A 24,495-nucleotide genomic window follows, 5' to 3' on the forward strand; every position below is an offset into this window, starting at 1 on the left:
TGAGGATGGGTCGGTGCTCCTGAAGGCCTTTGGGTCTCAACCTTCCACCTCCTGGGTTACTACGCCCTTTGACAAATTAATGGACTTGGTCGCTCGAAGGGCGTGGGAGTCTCCTGATTCCATGGGACCTGTCCCTCGGAGGCCCAACAAATTTATCACCTCCCCCTCAAGACAGATCATTTCTTATGAAGGGAGTCCCCGTTGATGCCATGGTGGTGGCGGCTGCCACCAAGAAAGAGATGTCAGAAACCTCTTCTTCTGTTCATCCTCCTAATAAAGACTCTAGGATGATGGATAGATATGGGAAACACATCTTTAGTTCTGTGACATTTGCAATGAGATCGCTTAACTATTTAACCCACTTTAGCCATCTTCAATGAGATCTCCTCAAAGATCTTGGAGATACTCTACAGGGCAAAACAGATGATGCTGTTTATGAGAAAGTGACAGCACAACTTAACACCCTTAATTCTATTGTGAACTCATCCATGCGGCTCATTTCTTATGCAGCTGATGGAACGAGCCAGGCAGCAGGTTCAGCGATAGCTCTGTGGAGACAATCCTGGATGCGCTTATGCTCCTTTGCGGAAGCCTTCAAGCCTTCCTTTGTTAATACCCCACTCAATGGCTCTTCCTTGTTTGGGCCTAAAGTCAAGGAGACACTCACTAGGTGTGAGCAGGAAGGAAAGACTTTATCTGCTGTAGGAGTCTGTTTTTCCACCCCCACTAGACCATACCCCAAAGGGCAGAAAGGTGGAAAAATGTGGTTATGAAAGTCCCAAGGAGCTTTCCAGAACACATGTAGTGAATCCCCCTCCAGGGGCAGAGGAGGGGGGTATAATAGTAGACGCCGCCCAGGTGGCAGAGTGGGTCCACAGAACCAGGGTGACAGGGAGCAGTTCCTTGGCAAGCCCTATCAGCGCTCCTGAGAGGAGACCCAACTGTCCTGCTCTGGAGGCAGTCGGGGGTCACTTAGCTTTATACCCAGATGCCTAGCTAGGAATTACATCAGATTCTTGGGTAAAAAGCATAGTTACAAGAGGTTACATCATTCCCTTTTCAGAATCCCCTTCCATTCGTACAAGAATCCCAGACGTTCCACCCAGTCTGTGGAATTTGGCAGCCATAGAAATTCAAAGGCTGCTAGAAAAAAAGAGTCATCCAGCCAGTCCCGGCTGACCAGATATTTTCATAGTTTCATAGTATAGTACTAGGCTATCTGCCCTAGGGCATTTATAAGCCTAGCCAAAGTGTATGTGGCTTTCGCCACCCCATGTAATGATACAAAAGTGTACAATTTTAATTAGATTTAGTTTACTGTGCCTCTATCTAGCAATGACACAGAGATGACCCCCGGGGTAAACCTACGATCACCCATCCATTCGTCCAGATTTCTCTTGAAGAGAGTCAGTGAGGGGCTCTGCCTAACATGGACAGATATCCTGTTCCAGAGTGTGGGAAGCCTCTGGGTTATGAATCTGTCCCTCCAGCATGTCCTATTCATATTTGTGCTGAGGTTTAGATCTTTAGCTCTCGTGGCTCTGATGGATTTGGATTTTTTGAGGTGGAGCATGTCCATTAATTCTGAATTGGACATGGCCTTGTACGTAAGGCACAGATCACCTCTGAGCAAGCGGTATGCTACTGAATAGAGCTGGAGCTTTTTCAGTCTGGCAGCATATGACATATGCTGGAGACCCTTGATCCTCTTGGTAAGGTACTTTTGGGGTCTCTGCAGCTGCTGCAGGTGCCGGGTGAGGTACATACCAAATGGGGCATTGTACTCAATCATAGGCCTGATAAGGGAGGAATATAAGGGTACAATGACATCCTTTGATCTGGATGTGAATCCCTTCATGATAAGGTGTGCAAGGTAGAAGGTCTTTCTAACCACTTTGGCGACGTGGGTGTCAAATGAGAGGTCACTGTCAACTTGGGTCCCCAGGTCTCTGATTACTTTTTCCATACTTAATGGATTACCACCTATGTGGTAATTTGTGGGTACTTTGTTTTTTCCAAAGGGGATGAACGTTCATTTTTTGGCATTTAGTCTAAGGCCATGACTCTGGCACCAGTCGTCTGTTTCTGTGAGGCCCTTCTGGAGGATGCATGTGTCAGCTGGTGTGTCGACTATGGCGCCTAGTTTGCAGTCGTCTGCGAAATTTGTCAGCCACAATCCCCCTATGTTTGCCTGCACATCTGAGAAATAAATGCCGAACAAGAGGGGTCCCAAGACAGAGCCCTGTGGGACTCCACTTGTGACTGGCTTAGAGTCTGACATAGCTCCAACTATTCTGACTTTGTGGGTTCTGTCCTTTAGCCAGTTTGCAACCCATCTTGTGACAAACGGGTTTACATTTAAGCTGTTGAGCTTGTCTATGATGCCTGAGTGGGGTATTGTGTCGAAGGCTTTAGCCAGATCCAGGTAGGCTGTATGAACTGCTTTGCCTTCATCGATGGCTCTAGTGACTGTTTCAAAAAAGTCCACCAGGTTTAAAAGACAGGATCTGCCTTTTACAAAGCTGAACTGGGTAGGGTCAATTGTCTGTAGGTCCCCGATGTCTTTGTTTACGAGTTCCATAATGATCCTTTCCATAGCTTTGCAGACCAGGCTGGTCAAGCTTATGGGGTGGTAGTTTCCAGGGTCTGTAGAGGTGCCACCTTTGTGGAGTGGGACCACTGTAGCTGTACGGCAGTGGTCAGGGACGTATCCTGTAGCAAGGCTAAGATTAAACAGCGTTCTTATGTGCGGGTTTAGCTCCTCTAGGAGTTCACGTAGCACACAACCTGGGACACCGTCAGGTCCCATGGATGCTGTATTTTTAGCTTTGCTGAGGGCAGCTCTCACCTGGACATTTGAGATTTCAGGGAGTTTGCATTCAGCTGAGATATTTATTTCGTCTTTTGGGGGAGAGGAAGGGGAGAAATTTGCACTGAACCTGTCTGCCAGTATGTTGGCAATATCTGTGGGTTCAGTGTATTTTTTGCCATTATGAACTAACTCTGCGCATATCTGAGGGTTTCCGCCCAGGTTTCTAACATAACTGAAGAAGGCCTTGTGATTATCTTTAGTGTCCTTAGCGATTTTTCTCTCAAAGTTGGCCTTTGATGATTTTATTAGCGAACGTAGTTTTTTGCTAGTGCTGATCAGGGATGCCTTCCCTTTATGGGATTTTGCTCTGTCTTGCAGTAGCTTCCTTCTCTTGTTATAAAGTTTGTTTATGGCTGGGGTCCACCAGATAGGATGCCTGCCTTTGATGGAAAGGGTCTTGGTTTTATTTGGGATTGCATGATCCATGCATTCTTGGAGATGCCCGTAGAAAGCATTTGTGAAGGATTCAGCAGTGTGGGATGTGGTTTCCACTGGCCCAGGGGGCTTGAAGGATACCATTTCAGTCCTAAGGAGTGTAAGGTCGGCTTTTGAGAAGTTTCTCACAGTGGTCTTTTGTGCTGGGGGTGGAGGTGGGATATGAATATCTAGGGTTATTAGTTTATGGTCTGATCTCACTAGTGAGGGGTATACTTCCGGTGTGAGCATTTTGTCCCCATGTTTGTGATGATCAGGTCAAGTATATTATTTCCCTTTGTGGGGGAGGTGACTAGTTGTTCCATCGCATTTGAGATGATGAATTCCAGGAACTTTTGGGCTAGGGTGTTGGGGCTTGAGTAATGCACCCAGTCTATGTTTGGGTAGTTGAAGTCTCCCATTATGATGGTATTTGGTGAGACATTCATATCCTCCAGTGTCTTCAGGAAGGCTGAATGGAGTTCCTGAGATTGCGAGGGTGGTCTGTAGCATGCTACAAGTTGTATAGCAGTTTTGCCTATGGTTAGTTGCACATGGATGGTCTCCGATGCTTCATGCGTTGCCACTAACCTGGAGGTGTGGGTGTCTTTAATGAATATGGACACTCCCCCTCCTTTTGTGGTTTGGCCCAGGCTGAAATGCATGATACGAGGTATAACCTGGTAGGGCTGGGGTGCTCTCAGGAGCCTTGAACCAGGTTTCAGTTACTGCATAGACATTGATGCTCTCCATACTGAGGAGTGCTTCGAGAGCCTGCATCTTGAGATTTAGATTTCTGGCGTTGAGCAGCATTACCCTTACTTTTTTTCCTTTATTGTTTTCTAGGGTGGTGGGTTTGTCTTTTGAACCTTGCCTAAAAAAGGCACTATGGGGGTGGCAAGAGCCTTAGCCAATATCCGGAAGCCCAGTGGTGACAGGTGCAAAGAGTCCCTTGCGAAGCAGCGTGGCTTGTCCAGCATGTCATCCCAAGCAGACAGACATTGGATCCCCCTAGAATGACACCAGTAATTAAGCCAGTTATTAAAGCTGATCATCTTGTCTTTGTATTGTGGCATCATTCTTGGTGAGGGCAAGATGCTGCTCAGGGTCAGGGTCATACCGGCCTGGGCTACATAATCAGAGAGCTCCTCTATGTCTCTTTTCATGTAGTCCAAGGTGGTACATCTCAGGTCATTCACATCGGCATGGACAATGACGGAGTCATATTTGTACTTGCTTTGGAGTGACCTGAGTGCTTGTGTTATGTGGCGGATCCTAGCTCCCGACAGGCAGCTCACCGTTACCCTCTCTTTGTTCAGCCTGGTAAGCGGGACGTCAGTGTGTCTGACTATAGAGTTACCTATTACTAGTGTATCAGGCATGGTGTTTCACCTTAAGGGCTGTGATTGTTTGGCACACTGACTTTGTGTACTATGTGTTGCTTGTGCAGAGTTTTGAGGTGGTGTTTTCTTGGATGTCTGCTTTGGGAGCCTCTGTTGTTTCGGTAAGTTTTTTATTAGAGCCTCCGAGTATGTCTTTGTGTTACTATGTGTTTGGTTTGCAGTTGTGGTTAGTTTATGTGAGACTGGGTTTGTTGTGTGTGTGGTTACCTTCTCCTCCTGTCTGGTCTTGCTAGTCCTGTGTTGAGAGAGTTCAGCCTCCAGTTTGGCTATATAGTTGCATCTCTCACATGTGTTTGTGTTTGTTGGGAGGAGGAGAGGGTTGTCTGTGTACATGAGACAATTGTAACATTGTCTCAGGATTCCCAGATTAACCAGCTGAACTGGAGAGGACGTCAGTAATATACCACTCGACATGCCCAAATAGTATAAGGGGGTGATGTGTAACTGGGTCAGAGAGAGGACTTTGAAGCGAAGTGGGTATTAGCACAGGTTGTAGGTGGATGTAGTGCTTACATTAGTTTAAGGGTGCTTCACTTAAAAGAAAGGTTTTAGGAGCAAGTGCTAGGCTTATGATAAAGCGATTAGACTGATTTTGTTGAAAGTAGAGGTTTCTTAAGGGAAAAACTGAAGTGCAGACTTGGCAGAGCCAGGAATAGTTTGAGCCTGTTTAACCGGTGCTGCGCTATGCGCACAATCGCACAAAGCCGCACAAACGCGGATTTTAAACAGGGAACTTCAAAAGAGCTGGAAATGGTCCAAAACGACCAATTACTACAAGCTCTTGTGCTGAGGTCACTCCTTCAGGGACAGATAGGCTGCTCAAGGCTTCCCACTCCCACTGGTGAGCAAATAAACTTCCTTCTATCCAAGTAAGGCAATGGACAACACAGGAACTACACCACAGTCCAGAATACAGCAAAGCCTGTATACTGGTCTAAACTAGTCAAGAAAGGCGGGAAAACAAGGATATATATTTTTTTGTTTTTGTTTTTTAGGTTAAAAAGTACACAGAAATGCAGGAAAAGGAGTAATAAATCGCTTACACAGGCTAGCTCACTTTAGTGGGTAGCCTCAACAGTTAAATTTAACAACAAACTTTCGATCAAATGTAACTTTAAGTGCAGATAATGTACAATGCAAAAAACAGGTAATAAAGCAGTTTAAACTTGTTCAAAGTAAGAAAAGGAAGGTCTCTCAGGTAAAAACAGCAAAAAAATACTTAGCTCAGGAAAGTAGTCGCTTTTTTCAGTTCTCTGCTGCTAACACCACTCTGCAGGACCACGAGGAGCTGTTTCTGAGTAGTATAGCCAGAAAAAAACGCACAGGGGCGGATTTTAAACAGGGAACTTCAAAAGAGCTGGAAATGGTCCAAAACGACCAATTACTACAAGCTCTTGTGCTGAGGTCACTCCTTCAGGGACAGATAGGCTGCTCAAGGCTCCCCACTCCCACTGGTGAGCATAGAAACTTCCTTCTATCCAAGTAAGGCAATGGACAACACAGGAACTACACCACAGTCCAAAATACAGCAAAGCCTGTATACTGGTCTAAACTAGTCGAGAAAGGTGGGAAAACAAGGATATTTTTTTGTTTTTTTTGTTTTTTAGGTTAAGAAGTACACAGAAATGCAGGAAAAACAGTAAAAGATAGGATCCGAAACTTACTCCAGGTTCTTTTTAGTTCCAAAGAAAACAGGGGACTGGAGGCCCATCTTAGGCCTCAGCAAACTAAACACCTTTGTCAAAAAGGAAAAGTTCCGGATGGTCACGCTTCAATCGATACTTCCGTTTCTCGAAACGGGCGATTGGATGTGCTCTATAGATCTCAAGGATGCGTACTACCACATCAAAATGGCTAGGCCATCCAGAGATCACTTGCGTTTCAGGCTGGGGGCCAGTCACTACCAATTCCGAGCTCTGCCCTTTGGTCTCACCACAGCCCCCAGAGTGTTCACCAAATGTACGGCAGTGGTCACGGCTCACCTGAGATGTTTAGGATTCCGGGTGTTTCCATATCTGAATGACTGGCGCCTCAATGCCACCTCCAGGCATCAACTGATTCGCGCCAGAGTTTACACTATCAACCTTTGTTCCAAGCTGGGCATAACATTAAATTTTGAAAAATCTGCTTTATTGCCTTTGCAGCATATTTCCTTTAAAGGTGCAGATCTAGACACCACCACCACCCTGGTCAGATTGCCTCAGGAAAGAGTAATATCTTTTCGAAGTCAAGTGTCCCATTTGTTAACGGAAAGGAAAGTTCCCTGCATTCCAGGTTATGAAGCTGTTAGGCTCCATGGCAGTGACACTCATAGCGGTTCCTCTGGGACGAATGCACATGAGGATACTCCAATGGCTACTGTTCACACAGTGGTCTTATCAACAGCTTCCAATGTCACACAAGATTCTTCTGAGAAATGCTTGGACCTTCTTTGGTGGTTGAACAGCCACCAAGTTACTGTAGGTCGCCCATTTGTACTTCCCCCTCCCACAGCCACAGTGACCACCGATGCTTCCCTGATAGGGGGGGGTTGTTTCAGGGAAGAAGTGTCCAAGGCACTTGGTCAGACATGGAATCTCATTTGCACATCAGTGTCCTAGAGTTGAGAGCGGTGTTTCTAGCGTTGAAACACTTTCACGACTCTACCTCGAGAGACGATTGCAATACAGACAGACAACATGTCAGTAGTCTGGTACATCAACAAGCAAGGTGTAACCAAGTCCTACCCCACCGGGCGCTTTCTGATAGCAATTCACATACCCGGGTCATCCAACGTGATAGCGGACAAACTGAGCAGAGTCATTCTGTTGCCTCACGAGTGGTCCCTCAAAGAACAAGTGGCGGAAAGGATATTCCTCAGATGGGGCCAGCCTTGCTGCGACCTTTTTGCATCCCCGATGAATGCCAAATGCAGAAGCTACTTTGCCCTATATCCTCCACTGGGGGACAGCCCAATGGACTCACTCATTCATGTTTGTCCCTCGGGTCTCATTTAATCCTTTCCTCCAATCCCGCTGATCCCCAGATTCATACAGAAAGCCAAAAGCTTGGGAAGGACTGTTATTCTGATAGCCTCATTTTGGCCTTGGCAGATATGGTTCCCCTTCCTACAGCAATACCAAGTGGAAGAACCTTGGGTTCTGGACCCAGTGCCAGACCTTCTAACTCATTCGTCGGGAGTTTTTCATCCCTCTCTTGTCTCCCTCAAACTGACAGCTTGGCCGCTCCACTTCCCAACCAACCAGGTCACATGATTTGTCTCCCGCGGTTCAACATATTCTAGTTTCCTCTCATAAAGTCTCCACCAGGAAACTGTATAACAGCAAATGGAAGCGATTTGTTCATTGGGCTTCTCAGCATGGTATTGATCCCTATGTCACCCCTATTCATAGTATTCTGGAATTCTTGACTTCGCTCTTCCATGATGGTGTGGCAGCTTCTACGATTAGGGTTCAATTGGCTGCCATATCTAACTTCCATGTGGGATGCAGTGGTTCTAACATTATGTCCCACAGATTATGTAAAGCCTTTTTGAAAGGAACTCATCACTTTAGGCCACCTATCAGACATTCTGTTACTCCCTAGAATCTAAATTTGGTACTATCTCAATTCATGCTTCCCCCTTTTGAGCCTGCATCATCTTGTCCTTTGAAGTTCTTTCTTGGAAGACAATTTTCCTGGTGGGTATTACTTCGGCGTGCAGAGTTTCTGAACTATAAGCACTTTCTATCAGGCCTCCATATCTGGTCTTTTACCCCGACAGAGTGTCTTTAAGAACAAATCCAACCTTTCTCCCTAAGGTCTGCTCCGAGGCAAACTTGAACCAGTCTATTGACCTTCCTACTTTTTTTCAGACATCATGCTAACAGATTGGAGTACATGTTACATAAGCTTGATGTTCACAGACATTTGAGGTTTTATTTAGACAGAACAAAAGAATTTAGGAAATCTGATCAACTATTTGTTTCCTATGCAGACAATAAGAAAGGTTTTTCGGTATCCAAAGTTACATTGTCCAAATGGATTTCTGATTGTATAAAATTTGTATATTCTTCAGCTAAACAACCTTTAGAACATGAAGTAAAAGCTCATTCTACCAGGGCTGTTTCTACATCTCTAGCCCACGGAGCTTGTTTACCTTTGGACACCATTTGTGCAGCTGCTACTTGGTCCAAACCTCATACATTTATTACTCATTACAAAGTGGACAGGGCCTCCAGGGACAGGGCTTCCTTTGGTTCCACCATTCTCAGGAATATACTCCCGTCAGCCTCCCAGGATTAGGGTGCTTGGGACGCTACCCACGTGTAAAGAACAAATGGCGAGATTGAACAACTTCACATAAAGAAGTTATGTTCTTACCATAACGTTCCATGTGAGTTGTTCATCTCGCCTTGATCATACACTCCCTCCCACCTTCCCCCTCCAGGTTCTGGAAGAACGGGTATGAATGGTGGTCTGGTTGGTCTTGCTAGTGTCTTTCTTTCCAGCCAGATTATTGTTTATCTATTGGAAAATAGTTATGTACTATATACATGTTGTATTTTATTTGCTTAGTGTGTTTTTTCTTGCTGGTTCAGAAAACTTGATCTGGGGTTGGTAGGAGAACATCATTTTATAGGCACTGTGCCTTGAGCTACTCAAAGATCTTGAGCTTGGAAAGCAGCTGACTTGGAGCCGATGGATCGGCTCCAAACCCACGTGTAAAGAACAAAGGCGAGATGAACAACTCACATGGAACGTTATGGTAAGAACATAACTTCTTTTTTATGCCTAAAGTCATCTCAGAGTTAACTTTAAACCAGACTAATCTCCATGTCTTCTTTCCTAAAACAGAAAATAAAGGAGAAAATATTCTTCACACTCATGATATCCATGGGCAGCTCAGATACTGCCGTGATAAAACTCAAAAGACTTCATGAAAGTTAATCAGCTGTTTGTCTCCTACGAGGGTAAGAAGAAAAGTCAACCAGTTTCAAAGATGACCATTTGCAAGTGGTTATCTCTTAGTATTGCTTTTTGTTATACTCACCGTAATATGCCACTTCCAGGCAGGATTAGGGCCCATTCCACAAGGGCTTTGGCTTTTTGGTGGCTTTCTGAAAAGGCATAAACTCTAGAAGTATTATAGAGCCTGCATCATATTCCTGTGTAGACACTTTTACAAAACATTACAAATTATTTTTCTTTTCCAGGTCAAGAACAGGCTTTGCTCAGACCATTCTCTATTGACTCCTGGAGTCTTAGTTTACTGGCCTTCTCCCTTTGTTAGTTTTCATAGCTATAGAAATTGATCCATATAGATAAGGCTACTGCAGCAGTGATCTGTGCATCAAAGCATCAAACAGTGCAGTTGTAGAAGTAAACTTACAAAGGTAGATGTTCTAATAGATCTCTAGTGTAGTAGGCACTTCTCACTCTAGCCCCCTTGTTGTATTTTTTTTCTTTTCTGTGTTGCCAGAGTGTGAATACACCATACTGTTTACTGTTGGGTTTGTTTTTTAGTGTTGTTCTTTCAGGGCTTTTGCCTCCCTTCATGGGCAAAAAAATAAAATGCTGTTATGAATATTCACACTGTAACTGACTTTTTATGGAGTTCTTCTTAAACTCATGACAGTTAGAACTTGCAGAAGAAGCCCTTAAGCTTTGAAAGCTGGAGAGTCACAAGGGATAGTACTAGGGTTGCCATTGCCAGGTTTCTTTGTGGCTAAAACCGGATTATGGTCGTGCTCCTCGCATCACCCATAACTCCACCCCCTCTCCCACCCATGCCCCATCCATTTTGTGACATCACCATGACATCAGCTGATAGGAACGCCCTCTTTGATGACTTAAGCCGTACTTAAAGGGGAGAAGAGAACACGGGCGGCACTAATTACACTGCTAGCCTGCTGCAGCTGTAAGTACCAGTATTGATGAAAAGTGTCAATATGGTGCATTTTTCTCCAGTTACTTATTTTCTATGTCCCTAAACCTAATTATGGATGGTCCATGGAGATAAAAGGTCAAGAGCTAGCTAGCCTGTGCACATGGTGGTAAATCTGATTAAAAAAATCCAAAAAAAAATGCACAGGGCAATCATGTTATCTTTGCTATTAAAAATTGTAAGTTTCGATTTACCCCATAAGACCTTTTAAGTCAATAACATCACTTTACTGCTTGTTCAGAAATGATGATCGTAACATTCCCTTGCATTTTGAAAGTTTTGTCAAATACTGTTTGTACTGGGGTGTGGGACAGGTACTCGATTGTTAAGATGTAACATGTTTTCCGTTTCATAATTGGCTGCATCCATGAAGTTCTAGGAGGGAAGAGTTAGCAAACGCTGGTATAAGAGGTGGAGGCTACCTGAGGTATAAGTGCATGATGGCAAAAGTAAATGTACAGTGCACCTGGGTAAAATGACTAGGCTTGCAGCATAAACAATTGCCGATTATATTCTGTTGGAAGTTCATATAGCACAGTCCAGGGACAATTGTTGATGTATGTGTTGTATATCATGTACATTCTCTTCACTAAAAATGCCTTTTCCAGGCTCAGCCGCTCAGCAGACAGTATGTACTGTCTAAACTGCGTAGCTACCAGGAATACTGAAGTTAAAAGCATTTCATTGTTGTGTAGTATCTAGTAACGTATCGTGCAGCTCCCGTTCGAGCTGGATACATTTACTTTCTCCTCTCTTCTGGCGGTACAAAAAAAAACGGACTTCACGAGTCCGGTTTTGATTAAATTTTTTAACCAGACAATTTGTCTGAAAACCGGACAGTCTGGTCAAAAAATGGACAGCTGGCAACCCTAGATAGGACACCAATAACTTAAGCTACTGCAGCAGTGATCTAGTAGAACATCTGCTGTTATGGTAAGTTTGCTTACATGATAGTACTTTTCCATTTCTATTTTCTCATTTCTTCAGGCAGGATTGCACCAGTAAGTGGTGCCTGGACCATGGCCTAAAATTAAATGCCAAGAAATGCAGCACTGTGTCCTTAGGGAAAACTGGACATTTGTGCATCTTTCACATAGGTGACATCCCTTTGAAAGTTATTGTAGCTGGAATATTAATGGTCTTCTAGATCAACAGCTTAGTTTTGACCTGTGCATCTATAAACCTGTTTTAGTGGTAGTTCAGCTATAATGAAACAAACAGATTAATCTTTGACTGTTTTTACAATCTATGTTTACTTATTTCACCTTAGCAAAAAAAATCCACTTTAAAATTTAGCTTCTTCAGGATTCTATAACTTCTGGAGCAAGACTGTTTTGCTGAAGTTTCTTTCTGAAAAATAGGAATTACAGTGGTTGTACAGTCTTTATCTTTGCACTTAAACACAATTTTCTGACTTATTTTCAGGCTCGTTTTGATGACTTGTGGAGGAAATTTATTACCTGTTCTTCAGGAGAACAACTTTTTGGCTTACCAGTGACAGAGTATGACAGCTTACACAGAATAAGGTATTTGTCAATTTTTTATTGGTGAGAGAGTTAAGATGTCCCTTGTAGGACTTGGGTCAGTCGCTTGTTTCATATTTATGCACAATAATAATAAAAAAAAAAGAATCATTAAACTGAATACTATAGATGTATAAGTTTAGCAGTAAGTATGCTGTTGCAAAATTGAATGGCTGCTAATAGAGATTACATAATATTGCTCATATTTAAAAGTGATATACTCTTGTCTCTTTCTTCAGTATGGGATTAATGTGCTTTATTTCATTTATTCATTACAACTATGTGGTAGAGTATTTTATTTAAAGAAAGTATATTGACAGCCACAAAAAGTAATTAGTATAAACTCTAACAATACATTTAAAATTCTGTGTATAACAGTTATATTTCAAAAACAGAGACCATTCACAATACACTATTGAATTACAGTAAAACTAATAATTTTTAATGAAAAGTTATGAGCAAATGTCACATTAAATCTTCTGGAGATTCTAGTTCTAGCTGCAGAAGAACTGACTAGCTCCTTTAAATTCGTAATGGTTTTCAGTAAACATGCCACATACTAGTAAATGATAGGACAGCTTTTCTGAAGGAATATAGATAGACAGATAGATAGATAGATAGATAGATAGATAGATAGATAGATAGATAAATAGATAGTGTAAAGATAGGTGAAGGCTGCCAGGCTAGCCAGATAGAATTTTGTAGATAATTCTGTAATTTGTAAATATTAATGCAAGCCAAAGGCTTGTTCTCTTAAATGTGAAAAGAATGCATTGGATACTGAACTGCAAAAATGTAACAACATTGCACTCTGCTGTAAGAAAGCTATGTCAAGCATTTTATGACTGTCTTTGATGTCAAAATTCAGAGCCGATATGTCTAGAGGGAGCCATCCTGCCTATTGTTTTAAGACCAGAGTTAATGGCTAGAATTTGCATGAATAAATGTCCTTTATTGCTCTGGTTTCTGACCAGGTGTAACGAATGTAAATGTAGATGTAAGAGTGTTCAATCTCGCCGTTTGTTCTTACACACGGGTTCGGAGCCGATCCTCGGCTCCGAGTCAGCCGAATTGCAAAGCTCTGAATCTCAGAGAAGCTCGAGATCAGCCCATATCCCACAATCCTCCCTGCCATTACTCAGATCTAGTTTGCCGCTGCAACAGATCGGATCGAGGAGAGCTCGGACCAGATAGAGAATTGAGTTGTTGTTACTATTTTCAGATAAGAATACTAATTTTTTTTCCTGATATTTCCTTATAGTTAGTAGTTTATTGTAGAAGTGCTGTGTGTGTGATATATATATATATATATATATATATATATATATATATATATATATATATATATACCCATTTTTCTTCTTCAGGCACCCTTTGTGGCCGAACCCTTTTTCTTGGGTGTGTTTTTTTTGTGAGTGTCTTTTGTATATAACCTTTTTCATATACATATATTGTTATAGGATTAGTATTTTTTTTTCTATTATCAAGGTTATTGTTATTATTATTGTACTATGTCAGAAAAAGCTAACTCTGGCTTTAAAAGATGTCAGTGTGGGCAGAAAATGTCCATTACTGACAATCATGCTTCCTGTGTCTACTGTCTTGGCCCTCTCCATCTCCAAGAGGATTGCTCTATTTGCCATTCCTTTAGCGGGAGGGTCATGACAGACAGACGCAGGAAGCTTATAGACAGAGGATTGCTGAAGCCTGCCTTTCAAGTGGCTTTGGACAAGTCGGATCAGGCTTCTAAATCCTCGAAGGGGTTGAAGATGTCGGAGCCCATGTCATCGGCTCCGAGTTCATCTTCTTGGGTTTGTTCGCCGGTTCCACAGATGTCGGGGCCGAGCGTCAAACATTTATCTTTTCCTGAGCCCCAGATCTTGGAACAAGTGTCGGAACTGCCACCACCGTCCATTCTTCGGTTGATGCCATCTTCGGCTCCTTCGACCCGTTCTTCCAGACCCTTGTCTGACACAGATGTGGATCATGTCGTGCAGAAACTCATGGAAAACACGGCCCTTTCCAAGTTAATTGCAGTTTCCTCCCAGTTGGTGTTGAAACTAGAAGGCCTCCCCATATCTCCAACGGGTCCTCCTTCGAGACCCATCCAGATCTCGGAGCCGGGAGAAGATGACCTGATGATAGTGGAGCCCTCGGTGCCGAAACCGTCCATTGCACGATCGACACCTTTGACTTCGACTCCTTCGGAACCATTAGGGGAGCCGCGGAGCCGACGGTCTTTGCTCGGTTCTGGGACCGAGAGTCGTACCGACCTGTCGGTGCCGACTCTCCCTCTCGGGGCCTCGGCACAGACTGGTTCGGCTCCGTCCTCGGGGTCGGAGCCCACGGCACCTGGTTCTGGGATGCTTCCGTGTTCTTCGGAACCGGGGGAGCCCTCGGCCAGGGGTTCGGGGGCCTTTGACCTTATGAGGAAGGTATTGTCTGCACAGACAACCACATCATCAGGGGAATCTTCTCCTTCCCCAAAAGGGCCACTTTCTGTTTCTGCTCCCACGATCCATCCCAAGCGTCGAGCCCAATTGCCTCAGCCACTCCCAGAGGGTTCCCTCTGTTCCTTGGAGGCCTCACCAGAAGACCCCTCTGATGAGGTCCCAAGGAAACGGTTGTGCAAGAGGAGGCACATAGATTCCCCACAGGAATCTCTAACGTCTGACACCGACTTGGATGAGGCAGAGGGGTCCCCCAAATCACCCTCGGAGGATGTGTCATTTGCAGACATCCTGGAGATCTTGAAACAGAGGGGTGATTGGCAGTCCCTAGCCCCCTCTGAGGATGAGTCAGTGCTGCTGAAGGCTTTTGGGGCTCAACCTTCTACCTCCTGGGTGACCCCGCCCTTCGATGAATTAATGGATTTGATTGCTCGAAGGGCATGGGAGACACCTGACACAGTGGAACCAGTTCCTAGGAAACCAAACAAGTTCATCACTGCCCCCCAAGATAAATCTTATCTCACCAAGGGAGTCCCTGTCGACGCTATAGTGGTGGCGGCAGCCACGAAAAAGGAGATGTCTGAGTCTTCCTCATCTGTTCATCCTCCTAATAAGGATTCTAGGACTATGGACAGATATGGGAAGCGCATTTTTAGTTCAGCGACTTTTTCCATGCGTTCACTAAACTACCTGACCCATTTCACACGTTTGTAGAGGGATCTCATCAAGGAGCTGACAGATACCCTCCAGGGTAACACAGATGCTGCTGTTTCAGAAAAGGTAACAGCACAACTTAACACCCTCACCTCCATAGTAAACTCATCCATGAGGCTCATCTCGTATGCAGCCGAGGGATCGAGTAGAGCTGCAGCTTCAGCGATTGCTCTTCGAAGACAATCATGGATGCGGCTGTGCTCCTTTGCGGTAGCCTTCAAGTCTTCCTTTGCCAATGCCCCTTTTGATGGTGCCACACTTTTCAGGCCCAAGGTTAAGGAGACTCTCACTCGGTGGGAGCAAGAGGGGAAGACCCTGTCTGCTGTTGGGGTCCGTTTTTTCCGCTCCTACTAGACCGTACCCAAAGGGCAACGAGGCGGAAAAATGTGGTTCCGTAAGAATCAGGGATCTTTCCAGACCACACGGAGTGATACTCCCTCCAGAGGCAGAGGAGGGGGTAGAAATGGAAGATGCCACCCCGGCAGCAGAGGGGGTCCGCATAACCAAGGCGACAGGGATTCCGTCCCTGGGAAGCCTTTCCAGCACTCCTGAACGGAGGCCCGGCTGTCCTGCTCTGGAGGCAGTCAGGGGTCGCTTAGCTTTATACCCACTGGCCTGGCTAAACATTACTTCAAATTCTTGGGTAAAAAGCATTATAACCAGAGGGTACAAAATCCCCTTCATTTCAACACCACCTCTACAAAGAAAATTTCCAGACGTGCCACCCTGTCTGCGAAAGCTAGCAGCTGTAGAAATTTCAAAGCTGCTCGAAAACAGAGTCATCCAACCAGTCCCGGTGGACCAAAGAGAATTCGGAACTTACTCAAGGTTCTTTTTAGTTCCAAAAAAGACAGGGGGACTGGAGGCCGATCTTAGATCTCAGCCATCTCAACAACTTCGTGAAGAAGGAAAAGTTCCGGATGGTCACGCTTCAATCGATCCTTCCATTCTTACAGAAGGACGATTGGATGTGCTCTATAGATCTCAAAGACGCGTACTACCACATCAAAATGGCCAGACCATCCAGAGATCACCTGCGCTTCCGGCTGGGGGCCAGTCACTTTCAGTTTCGAGCTCTGCCCTTTGGACTCACCTCAGCCCCCAGGTTATTCACCAAATGCGTGGCAGTAGTTGCGGCTCACTTGAGACAACAAGGATTCTGGGTGTTTCCCTATCTGGACGACTGGCTCCTCACTGCCACCACCGAGCGTCGCCTATTGCAAGCCAGAGACTATACAATCGGCCTTTGTTCCCACTTAGGGATAGCCATAAACTTCGAAAAGTCTTGCTTATCACCCTCACAGTGTATTTCCTTCATCGGAGCAGATCTAAATATACGAGCGACACTACTGAAACTCCCCCCAGTAAGAGCTTCAACGCTCAAACAGCAGGTCCTTCTTCTTCTAGTCAGCAAGATAGCCCCAGCCAAACTGGTGTTAAAAGTGTTGGGACTGATGGCAGCCGCACTAATTGCAGTCCCTATGGGAAGGTTACACATGAGGATTCTTCAATGGCTGCTCTTTGCGCAGTGGTCGTTCCAACACCTACCCCTAGCGCACGAGATCAGGATAACAGAATCTTGCAGACGGGACCTCTCATGGTGGGTGCACGATCAGAACCTCACTGTGGGTCGTCCGTTCATTCTACCCAGTCCAACAGCCACAATAACCACGGACGCTTCCCTGATAGGGTGGGGGGCCTTTTTCAGGGAAGAACAGTCCAAGGAGAATGGTCCAGCACGGAGTACACTCTACATATAAATGTTCTGGAGTTGAGGGTGGTGTTCCTGGCATTGCAACACTTCCAAGTCCTCTTACCTCTAGGAACAGTAGCAGTTCAGACAGACAATATGTCTGTAGTCTGGTACATAAACAAACAAGGGGGAACCAGGTCTTACCCGTTATGCAGAGAGGCCATGAGAATTTGGCAATGGGCAGAGTCCACGGGTTGCTTTCTGATAGCAACGCACATCCCGGGGTCATCCAACGTCATTGCAGACAGGTTGTGCAGAGCCATCTTGTTACCTCACGAGTGGTCCCTCAATTCACAGATGGCGGAATAGATCTTCCGCAAATGGGGCTAGCCTTGCTGCGATCTGTTTGCTTCCCCGTTGAATGCAAAATGCAGAAGCTACTTTGCCCTTCTACCCCCTCCGGGGGATGTTCCCAGGGATGCACTGATACACGATTGGCCCCCGGGTCTCCTATATGCATTCCCACCGACTCCATTGATTCCCAGATTTCTACAGAAAGCCAGGAACCTGGAAAGAACTATAATACTCATAGCCCCATTCTGGCCTCGTCAAATATGGTTTCCTTTTCTTCAAGCTCATCAAATAGAGGAATCATGGATTCTGGACCCAGTACCAGATCTGCTGACACATTCGTCGGGAGTTCCTCACCCGTCTCTACAGTCCCTCAAACTAGCAGCTTGGCTGCTCCGCTTCCCTGCCTAGCCAGGTCTCATCTACTCCCTCCGGCAGTTCAACACATCCTGGTTGCTTCTCATAAAGCTTCTACTACTAAGCTCTATACGAGTAAGTGGAAACGCTTTGTATATTGGGCATCTAGTCAAAACTTAGACCCCTTGGTAGCTCCTCTACATAAAATTTTAGAATTCTTATCCATCCTTTTTCACGAAGGTGCTTCTACTTCCACTCTAAGAGTACAGTTGGCGGCCATATCAAACTTCCATATTGGTGAGGGAGGTTCTCCCATTATGTCTCACAGACTTTGTAAAGCCTTTATGAAAGGAACTTTCCATCTTAGACCGCCTGTCAGAAAACCTTTTTTTCCATGGAGCCTGAATTTGCTGCTGTCGCAACTCATGCTGCCACCTTTTGAACCTGCTTCGTCATGTCTCCTAAAGTTCTTATCGTGGAAGACGCTGTTTCTTGTCACCGTGACCTCAGCTTGTAGAGTCTCAGAGCTGCAGGCATTATCGGACAGACCACCTTACTTGATATTCCATCCAGACAGGGTCTCTTTGCGTACAAATCCATCTTTCCTTCCAAAAGTATGTTCAGTTACGAATATTAACCAGTCTATAGAACTCCCTACCTTTTTCAAAAACCATACTAACAAACTGGAGTATATGTTGCACAAGTTGGATGTTCACAGGCAGTTAAGATTTTATTTAGATAGGACCAAAGCTTTCGGGAAAATGGATCAGCTCTTCATCGCTTTTGCAGGCAATAAAAAGGGCATGGCAATTACTAAACGTACACTATCTAAATGGCTTGCTGACTGTATAACATTTGTATACTCTAAATCAAACCAATCCTTACCACCCAAACCTAAGGCCCATTCTACCAGATCCGTTTCTACTTCTTTAGCTCATGTGGCTCGCTTGCCTTTGGACACTATTTGCGCAGCAGCCACGTGGTCTAAACCACATACTTTCATCACTCATTATAGAGTGGACAAGGTCTCCAAGGATAGGACATCATTTGGTTCCACTGTGCTTAGGAACATTCTTCCATGAGTCACTCGGGGTCACGGAGCTAGGGACGCTACCCGTGTGTAAGAACAAATGGCGAGATTGAACACTCTTACATAAAGAAGTTATGTCCTTACCATAACGTTCCATGTAGAGTGTTCACCTCGCCTTTGTTCTTACATTCCCTCCCTTTCCCCCCCATGTGTTTGGAAGAACTGGTAGGATTAGAGTCTGAGTAAGTTTCTGTGAGGCCATTTTTTGCTTGGGCTAAAGGAAAGTCTCTCTGTTGATCAGTGGCAGTGAAAAACATTGAGCAGCCTGCCTGCCCCTGTGGGAGTGGTTACTGACTTGAAACTGTAGTTTTATTGGCCATTTTGGGTCAATTCCAAAACTCCTTCATCTTCCTCTCTTAAAACCTGGTTGCCTCATGGTTTTGGCATCTTTTCAGGCTTGTTGGCTGTTGGTGAAGTACCCACCAAGAGGAGAAAACACTGAGAGAAGAAAGGAGCCACTTTTGAGACTTTAAGTATTTTTCCTCTGTTTATTTGCTAAGTTTTTCTGCATAGCTGCCTATTTTGAACATTTTCTGGCTTGTTAAATTTGATTTCTGCATTAGTAACTGTATTTAGAGCACAACCTAGAGCTGTTTACTGAATTTCCTGTTTGCACTTATTTTTAAAATCGTATTTGTCTCAAAACGTGCATTTTATCTGTCTTTGGCCTAGCACTCTTGTGTGGGGTCATTTACTGCACTGTTATAACTTGTTGATACTTGTTAATCTCTGCTATCTCTGAAAAAACAAAAAAAAAAAAAAAATCTTGCTTTTTTCCCACTTTTCTGAGATTTAAAAAAGTTCAGTTACAGGCTTGCTGTTCTTGAACTGTTTGTAAGTTTCTTTGAGGCCATTTTTGCTTGGGCTAAAGGAAAGTCTCTCTGTTGATCAGTGGCAGTGAAAAACATTGAACAGCCTGCCTGCCCCTGTGGGAGTGGTTACTGACTTGAAACTGTAGTTTTATTGGCCATTTTGGGTCAATTCCAAAACTCCTTCATCTTCCTCTCTTAAAACCTGGTTGCCTCATGGTTTTGGCATCTTTTCAGGCTTGTTGGCTGTTGGTGAAGCACCCACCAAGAGGAGAAAATGCTGAGAGAAGAAAGGAGCCACTTTTGAGACTTTAAGTATTTTTCCTCTGTTTATTTGCTAAGTTTTTCTGCATAGCCGCCTATTTTGAGCATTTTCTGGCTTGTTAAATTTAATTTCTGCATTAGTAACTGTATTTAGAGCACAACCTAGAGCTGTTTACTGAATTTCCTGTTTGCACTTATTTTTAAAATCATTTTTTTCTCAAAACTTGCATTTTATCTGTATTTGGCCTAGCACTCTTGTGTGGGGTCATTTACTGCACTGTTATAACTTGTTGATACTTGTTAATCTCTGCTATCTCTGAAAAAACAAACAAAAAAAATATTGCTTTTTTCCCACTTTTCTGAGATTTAAAAAAGTTCAGTTACAGGCTTGCTGTTCTTGAACTGTTTGTAAGTTTCTGTGAGGCCATTTTTGCTTGGGCTAAAGGAAAGTCTCTCTGTTGATCAGTGGCAGTGAAAAACATTGAGCAGCCTGCCTGCCCCTGTGGGAGTGGTTACTGACTTGAAACTGTAGTTTTATTGGCCATTTTGGGTCAATTCCAAAACTCCTTCATCTTCCTCTCTTAAAACCTGTTTGCCTCATGGTTTTGGCATCTTTTCAGGCTTGTTGGCTGTTGGTGAAGCACACACCAAGAGGAGAAAATGCTGAGAGAAGAAAGGAGCCACTTTTGAGACTTTAAGTATTTTTCCTCTGTTTATTTGCTAAGTTTTTCTGCATAGCCGCCTAGTTTGAACATTTTCTGGCTTTTTAATTTGATTTCTGCATTAGTAACTGTATTTAGAGCACAACTTAGAGCTGTTTACTGAATTTCCTGTTTGCACTTATTTTTAAAATCGTTTTTTTCTCAGAACTTGCATTTTATCTGTCTTTGGCCTAGCACTCTTGTGTGGGGTCATTTACTGCACTGTTATAACTTGTTGATACTTGTTAACCTCTGCTGTCTCTGAAAAAACAAAAAACAAAAAAAATCTTGCTTTTTTCCCACTTTTCTGAGATTTAAAAAAGTTCAGTTGCAGGCTTGCTGTTCTTGAACTGTTTGTAAGTTTCTGTGAGGCCATTTTTTGCTTGGGCTAAAGGAAAGTCTCTCTGTTGATCAGTGGCAGTGAAAAACATTGAGCAGCCTGCCTGCTCCTGTGGGAATGGTTACTGACTTGAAACTGTAGTTTTATTGGCCATTTTGGGTCAATTCCAAAACTCCTTCATCTTCCTCTCTTAAAACCCTCTTTTGCGCGGTTTTGAGCATAGCGCAACAACGGGCAGCGTCGCCTAATTGGGTTTAAACTATTCCTGGCTCCACAAAGTCTGCTCTTCACTTTTTCCCTTAGAACTACTCTATCTCTCAATTTAAACACCATATTCTCATTCTTAGGCCCTTCACTGGTCCATTTAAGTAATCCTACAAGTTAGCACTATTAAACCATAAGCACTACTTACTCTTATACTCTCTACGATTACCCTGTCCTCTATTGGTCCATCTTAAATTCAGTTTCCCTGTTACTCTAGCATGTCCAAAGGTCAGTCAATGGTTTCCTCTCCAGTCTAGCTGGTGAATCTGGGAATTTTGAGGCAATGTTACAACTGTCTCATGTACACGGACAACCCTCTCCTCCTACAAACAGGTTCAAATAAATGTGAGAGATGCAACTATTTAGCCAAACTGGAGGCTGAGCTCTTTCATCTCAAAACTGGTGTAACCAGTCAGGAGGAGAAGGTAACCTCACACAACACAATTCCATTATCATGTAGTCCCACCACATCAGCGAACCAAACACATAAATACACAAAAACATACTTGGAGGCTCTAAATAAAAATCTACCTAAGCAGCAGAGACCTCCAAAGCAGACATCCAAGCAAACGCTACCTCAAAACAAAACACACACAACACATAACCCGCAAAGTCAGTGTGCCAAGCAGCCACAGCCCTTAAGGCTGAATAACACACCTGATACTCTTGTTATAGGTGACTCTATTGTCAGACACACTGATGTCCCGCTCACCAGGCTGAATAAAGAGAAGGTCACGGTGAGCTGCCTGTCGGGTGCTAGGATCCGACACATAACACAAGCACTCAGGTCACTCCAAGGCAAATAAAAAATATGACTCAGTCATTGTACATGCTGGTGTGAATGACCTGAGACGTACCTCCCTGGACTACATGAAAAGAGACATAGAGGAGCTCTCTGATCATATGGCCCAGGCTGGTATGACCCTGACCTTGAGCAGCATCTTACCCACACCTAGAATGATGCCACAGTACAAAGACAAAATGATCGATTTTAACAATTGGCTAAAATGTTGGTGTCATTCAAAGGGGATCCAGTGTCTGTCAGCCTGGGATGACATGCTCGACAAGCCACGTTGCTTCGCTAGGGACGGCTTGTACCTGTCACCACTGGGCTTTCGGATATTGGCAAAGGCTCTTGCCACCCCCATAGTGCCTTTTTTAGGCAAGGCTCAAAAGTCAAACCCACCCCCATGGACAGCACAAGGAACAAGAAACTAAAGGTAATGCTGCTAAACGCCAGAAGTCTTAACCTCAAGATGCACGCACTCGAAGCTCTCCTCAGTATGGAGAACATCGATATCTGTGCAGTGACAGAAACCTGGTTCAAGGCTCCAGAGAGCACCCCAGCACTACCAGGCTATACCTCGTATCATGCTTTTCGGCCCCAAAACCCGGACCAAACCACAAAAGGAGGGGGAGTTTCCATATTTATCAAGGATATCCACACCTCCAGGTTAGTGGCATTGCAGTATCGGAGACCATCCATGTGCAACTAACAGTGGGCAAGACTGCTTTTCAGTTTATAGCATCCTACAGACCACCCTCTCAAAGTCAGGAAACCCATTCGGCTTTCCTGAAAACATTGGAGAACATGAAGATCTCTCTGAACACCATTATATTGGGCGACTTCAACTACCCAAACATTGACTGGGAGCACTACTCAAGCCCCAGCACCTTAGCCCAAAGATTCCTGGAAATTGTAAACTCAAATGCTATGGAACAACTAGTCACCACTCCCACAAGAGGGGACCACATACTAGACCTGATCATTACCAACATGGGGACTCTATGCTCCACACCAGAAGTATATCCCTCTTTGGTAAGATCAGACCATAAATTAATTTCACTGGATGTCCACATCCCGACCCCACCCCCAGCCCAGAAAACCACAGTGAAAAACTTCTCAAAAGCGAACTTCTCACTTCTCAAAACCGAAGTGGAATCCTTCAAGGCCCCAGGGCCAGTGGAAACTACAGCCCAAACTGCAGAATCCTATATAAATGCATTCTACGGACATCTCCAGGAATGCATGGATCATGCTATCCCAAACAAAACCAAGACCCAATCATCCAAAGGCAGGCGTTCTGGACCCCTGCCATAAATAAACTGTACAACAGAAGAAGGAAGCTACTACATGATAGAGCAAAATCCCTAATAGGGAAGGCATCTCTGATCAGTACTAGCAAAAAATTACGATCCCTCATAAAATCCTCCAAGGCCAGCTTCGAGAGAAAAATTGCACAGGACACCAAAGACAATCATAAGGCTTTTTTCAGTTATGTTAGAAACCTGGGATGCAACTCCCAGACTTGTTCTGAGTTGATTCTAAATGACAAAAAATACACTGAACCCACAGACATCACCAATATCCTGGCAGACAGGTTCAGTGCAAACTTCTCCCCCCCAAAAGAGCAAGTATCTATCCCGGCAGAGGGCTGCCTCCCAAACATCTCAGATGCTCAGGTGAAGGCTGCCCTCTCCGAAGCAAAAAACACTGCTTCCATGGGACCAGATGGCGTCCCAGGTTGCGTCCTACATGAACTACAAGAGGAACTAATCCCTCAAATAAAACAGCTATACAATCTCAGCCTCACTACAGGATATGCACCCACAGAATGGCGTACAGCAACAGTGGTCCCACTCCACAAAGGTGGAGCCTCTACGGACCCTGGAAACTATCGCCCCATAAGTCTGACTAGCTTAGTCTGCAAGGCTATGGAGAGGATCATCATGGAGCTCATAAACAAAGACAGTGGGGACCCACAGACACTAGATCCTACCCAGTTCGGCTTTGTCAAGGGCAGATCCTGCCTTATGAACCTGGTTGACTTCTTTGAAACAGTCACCAAAGCCATAGATGAAGGGAACGTAGTCCACACAGCCTATCTGGACCTTGAAAAGGCATTTGACACAATACCCCACTCGGGCATCATAGATAAGCTATCCAGCTTAAATATAAACCCCTATGTCACAATATGGGTCGCAAACTGGCTCAAAGACAGAACCCACAGAGTGAGAGTTGCTGTGTCCCACAGGGTTCTGTCCTGGGACCACTCTTGTTCGGTATATACTTTTCCAAGGTACAGGCAAACGTGGGAGGACTATGGCTCACCAAGTTCGCAGATGACTGCAAACTGGGCGCCATAATCAACTCTCCAGCTGACACAAACATCCTTCAAAAAGGTCTCACAGAGACAAATAACTGGTGCCAGCACCATGGTTTAAAGCTAAATGCCAAAAAATGTATAGTCATACCCTTTGGCAAAAACAATGTGCCCACAAATTACCACATAGGCAGAAACCCATTAAGTACAGAGAAAGTTA

At 44.4% G+C, this 24,495-nt stretch overlaps 1 protein-coding gene across 1 annotated transcript in view; it reads left to right on the forward strand.

Annotated features, from left to right (window-relative positions):
* Window positions 1–24,495, forward strand: part of LOC122816787 (dynein axonemal heavy chain 8-like) — a 9,517,065-nt gene that overhangs the window by 4,958,459 nt on the left and 4,534,111 nt on the right. The window contains 1 exon segment of the mRNA XM_044089814.1: window positions 12,041–12,141. Within this exon segment, the coding sequence (XP_043945749.1) occupies window positions 12,041–12,141 (101 nt within the window).

This window comes from Protopterus annectens, chromosome 1.part1, assembly GCF_019279795.1.
Source record: "Protopterus annectens isolate FY-2018-M chromosome 1.part1, PAN1.0, whole genome shotgun sequence".
Lineage (NCBI taxonomy): Eukaryota > Metazoa > Chordata > Ceratodontiformes > Protopteridae > Protopterus > Protopterus annectens.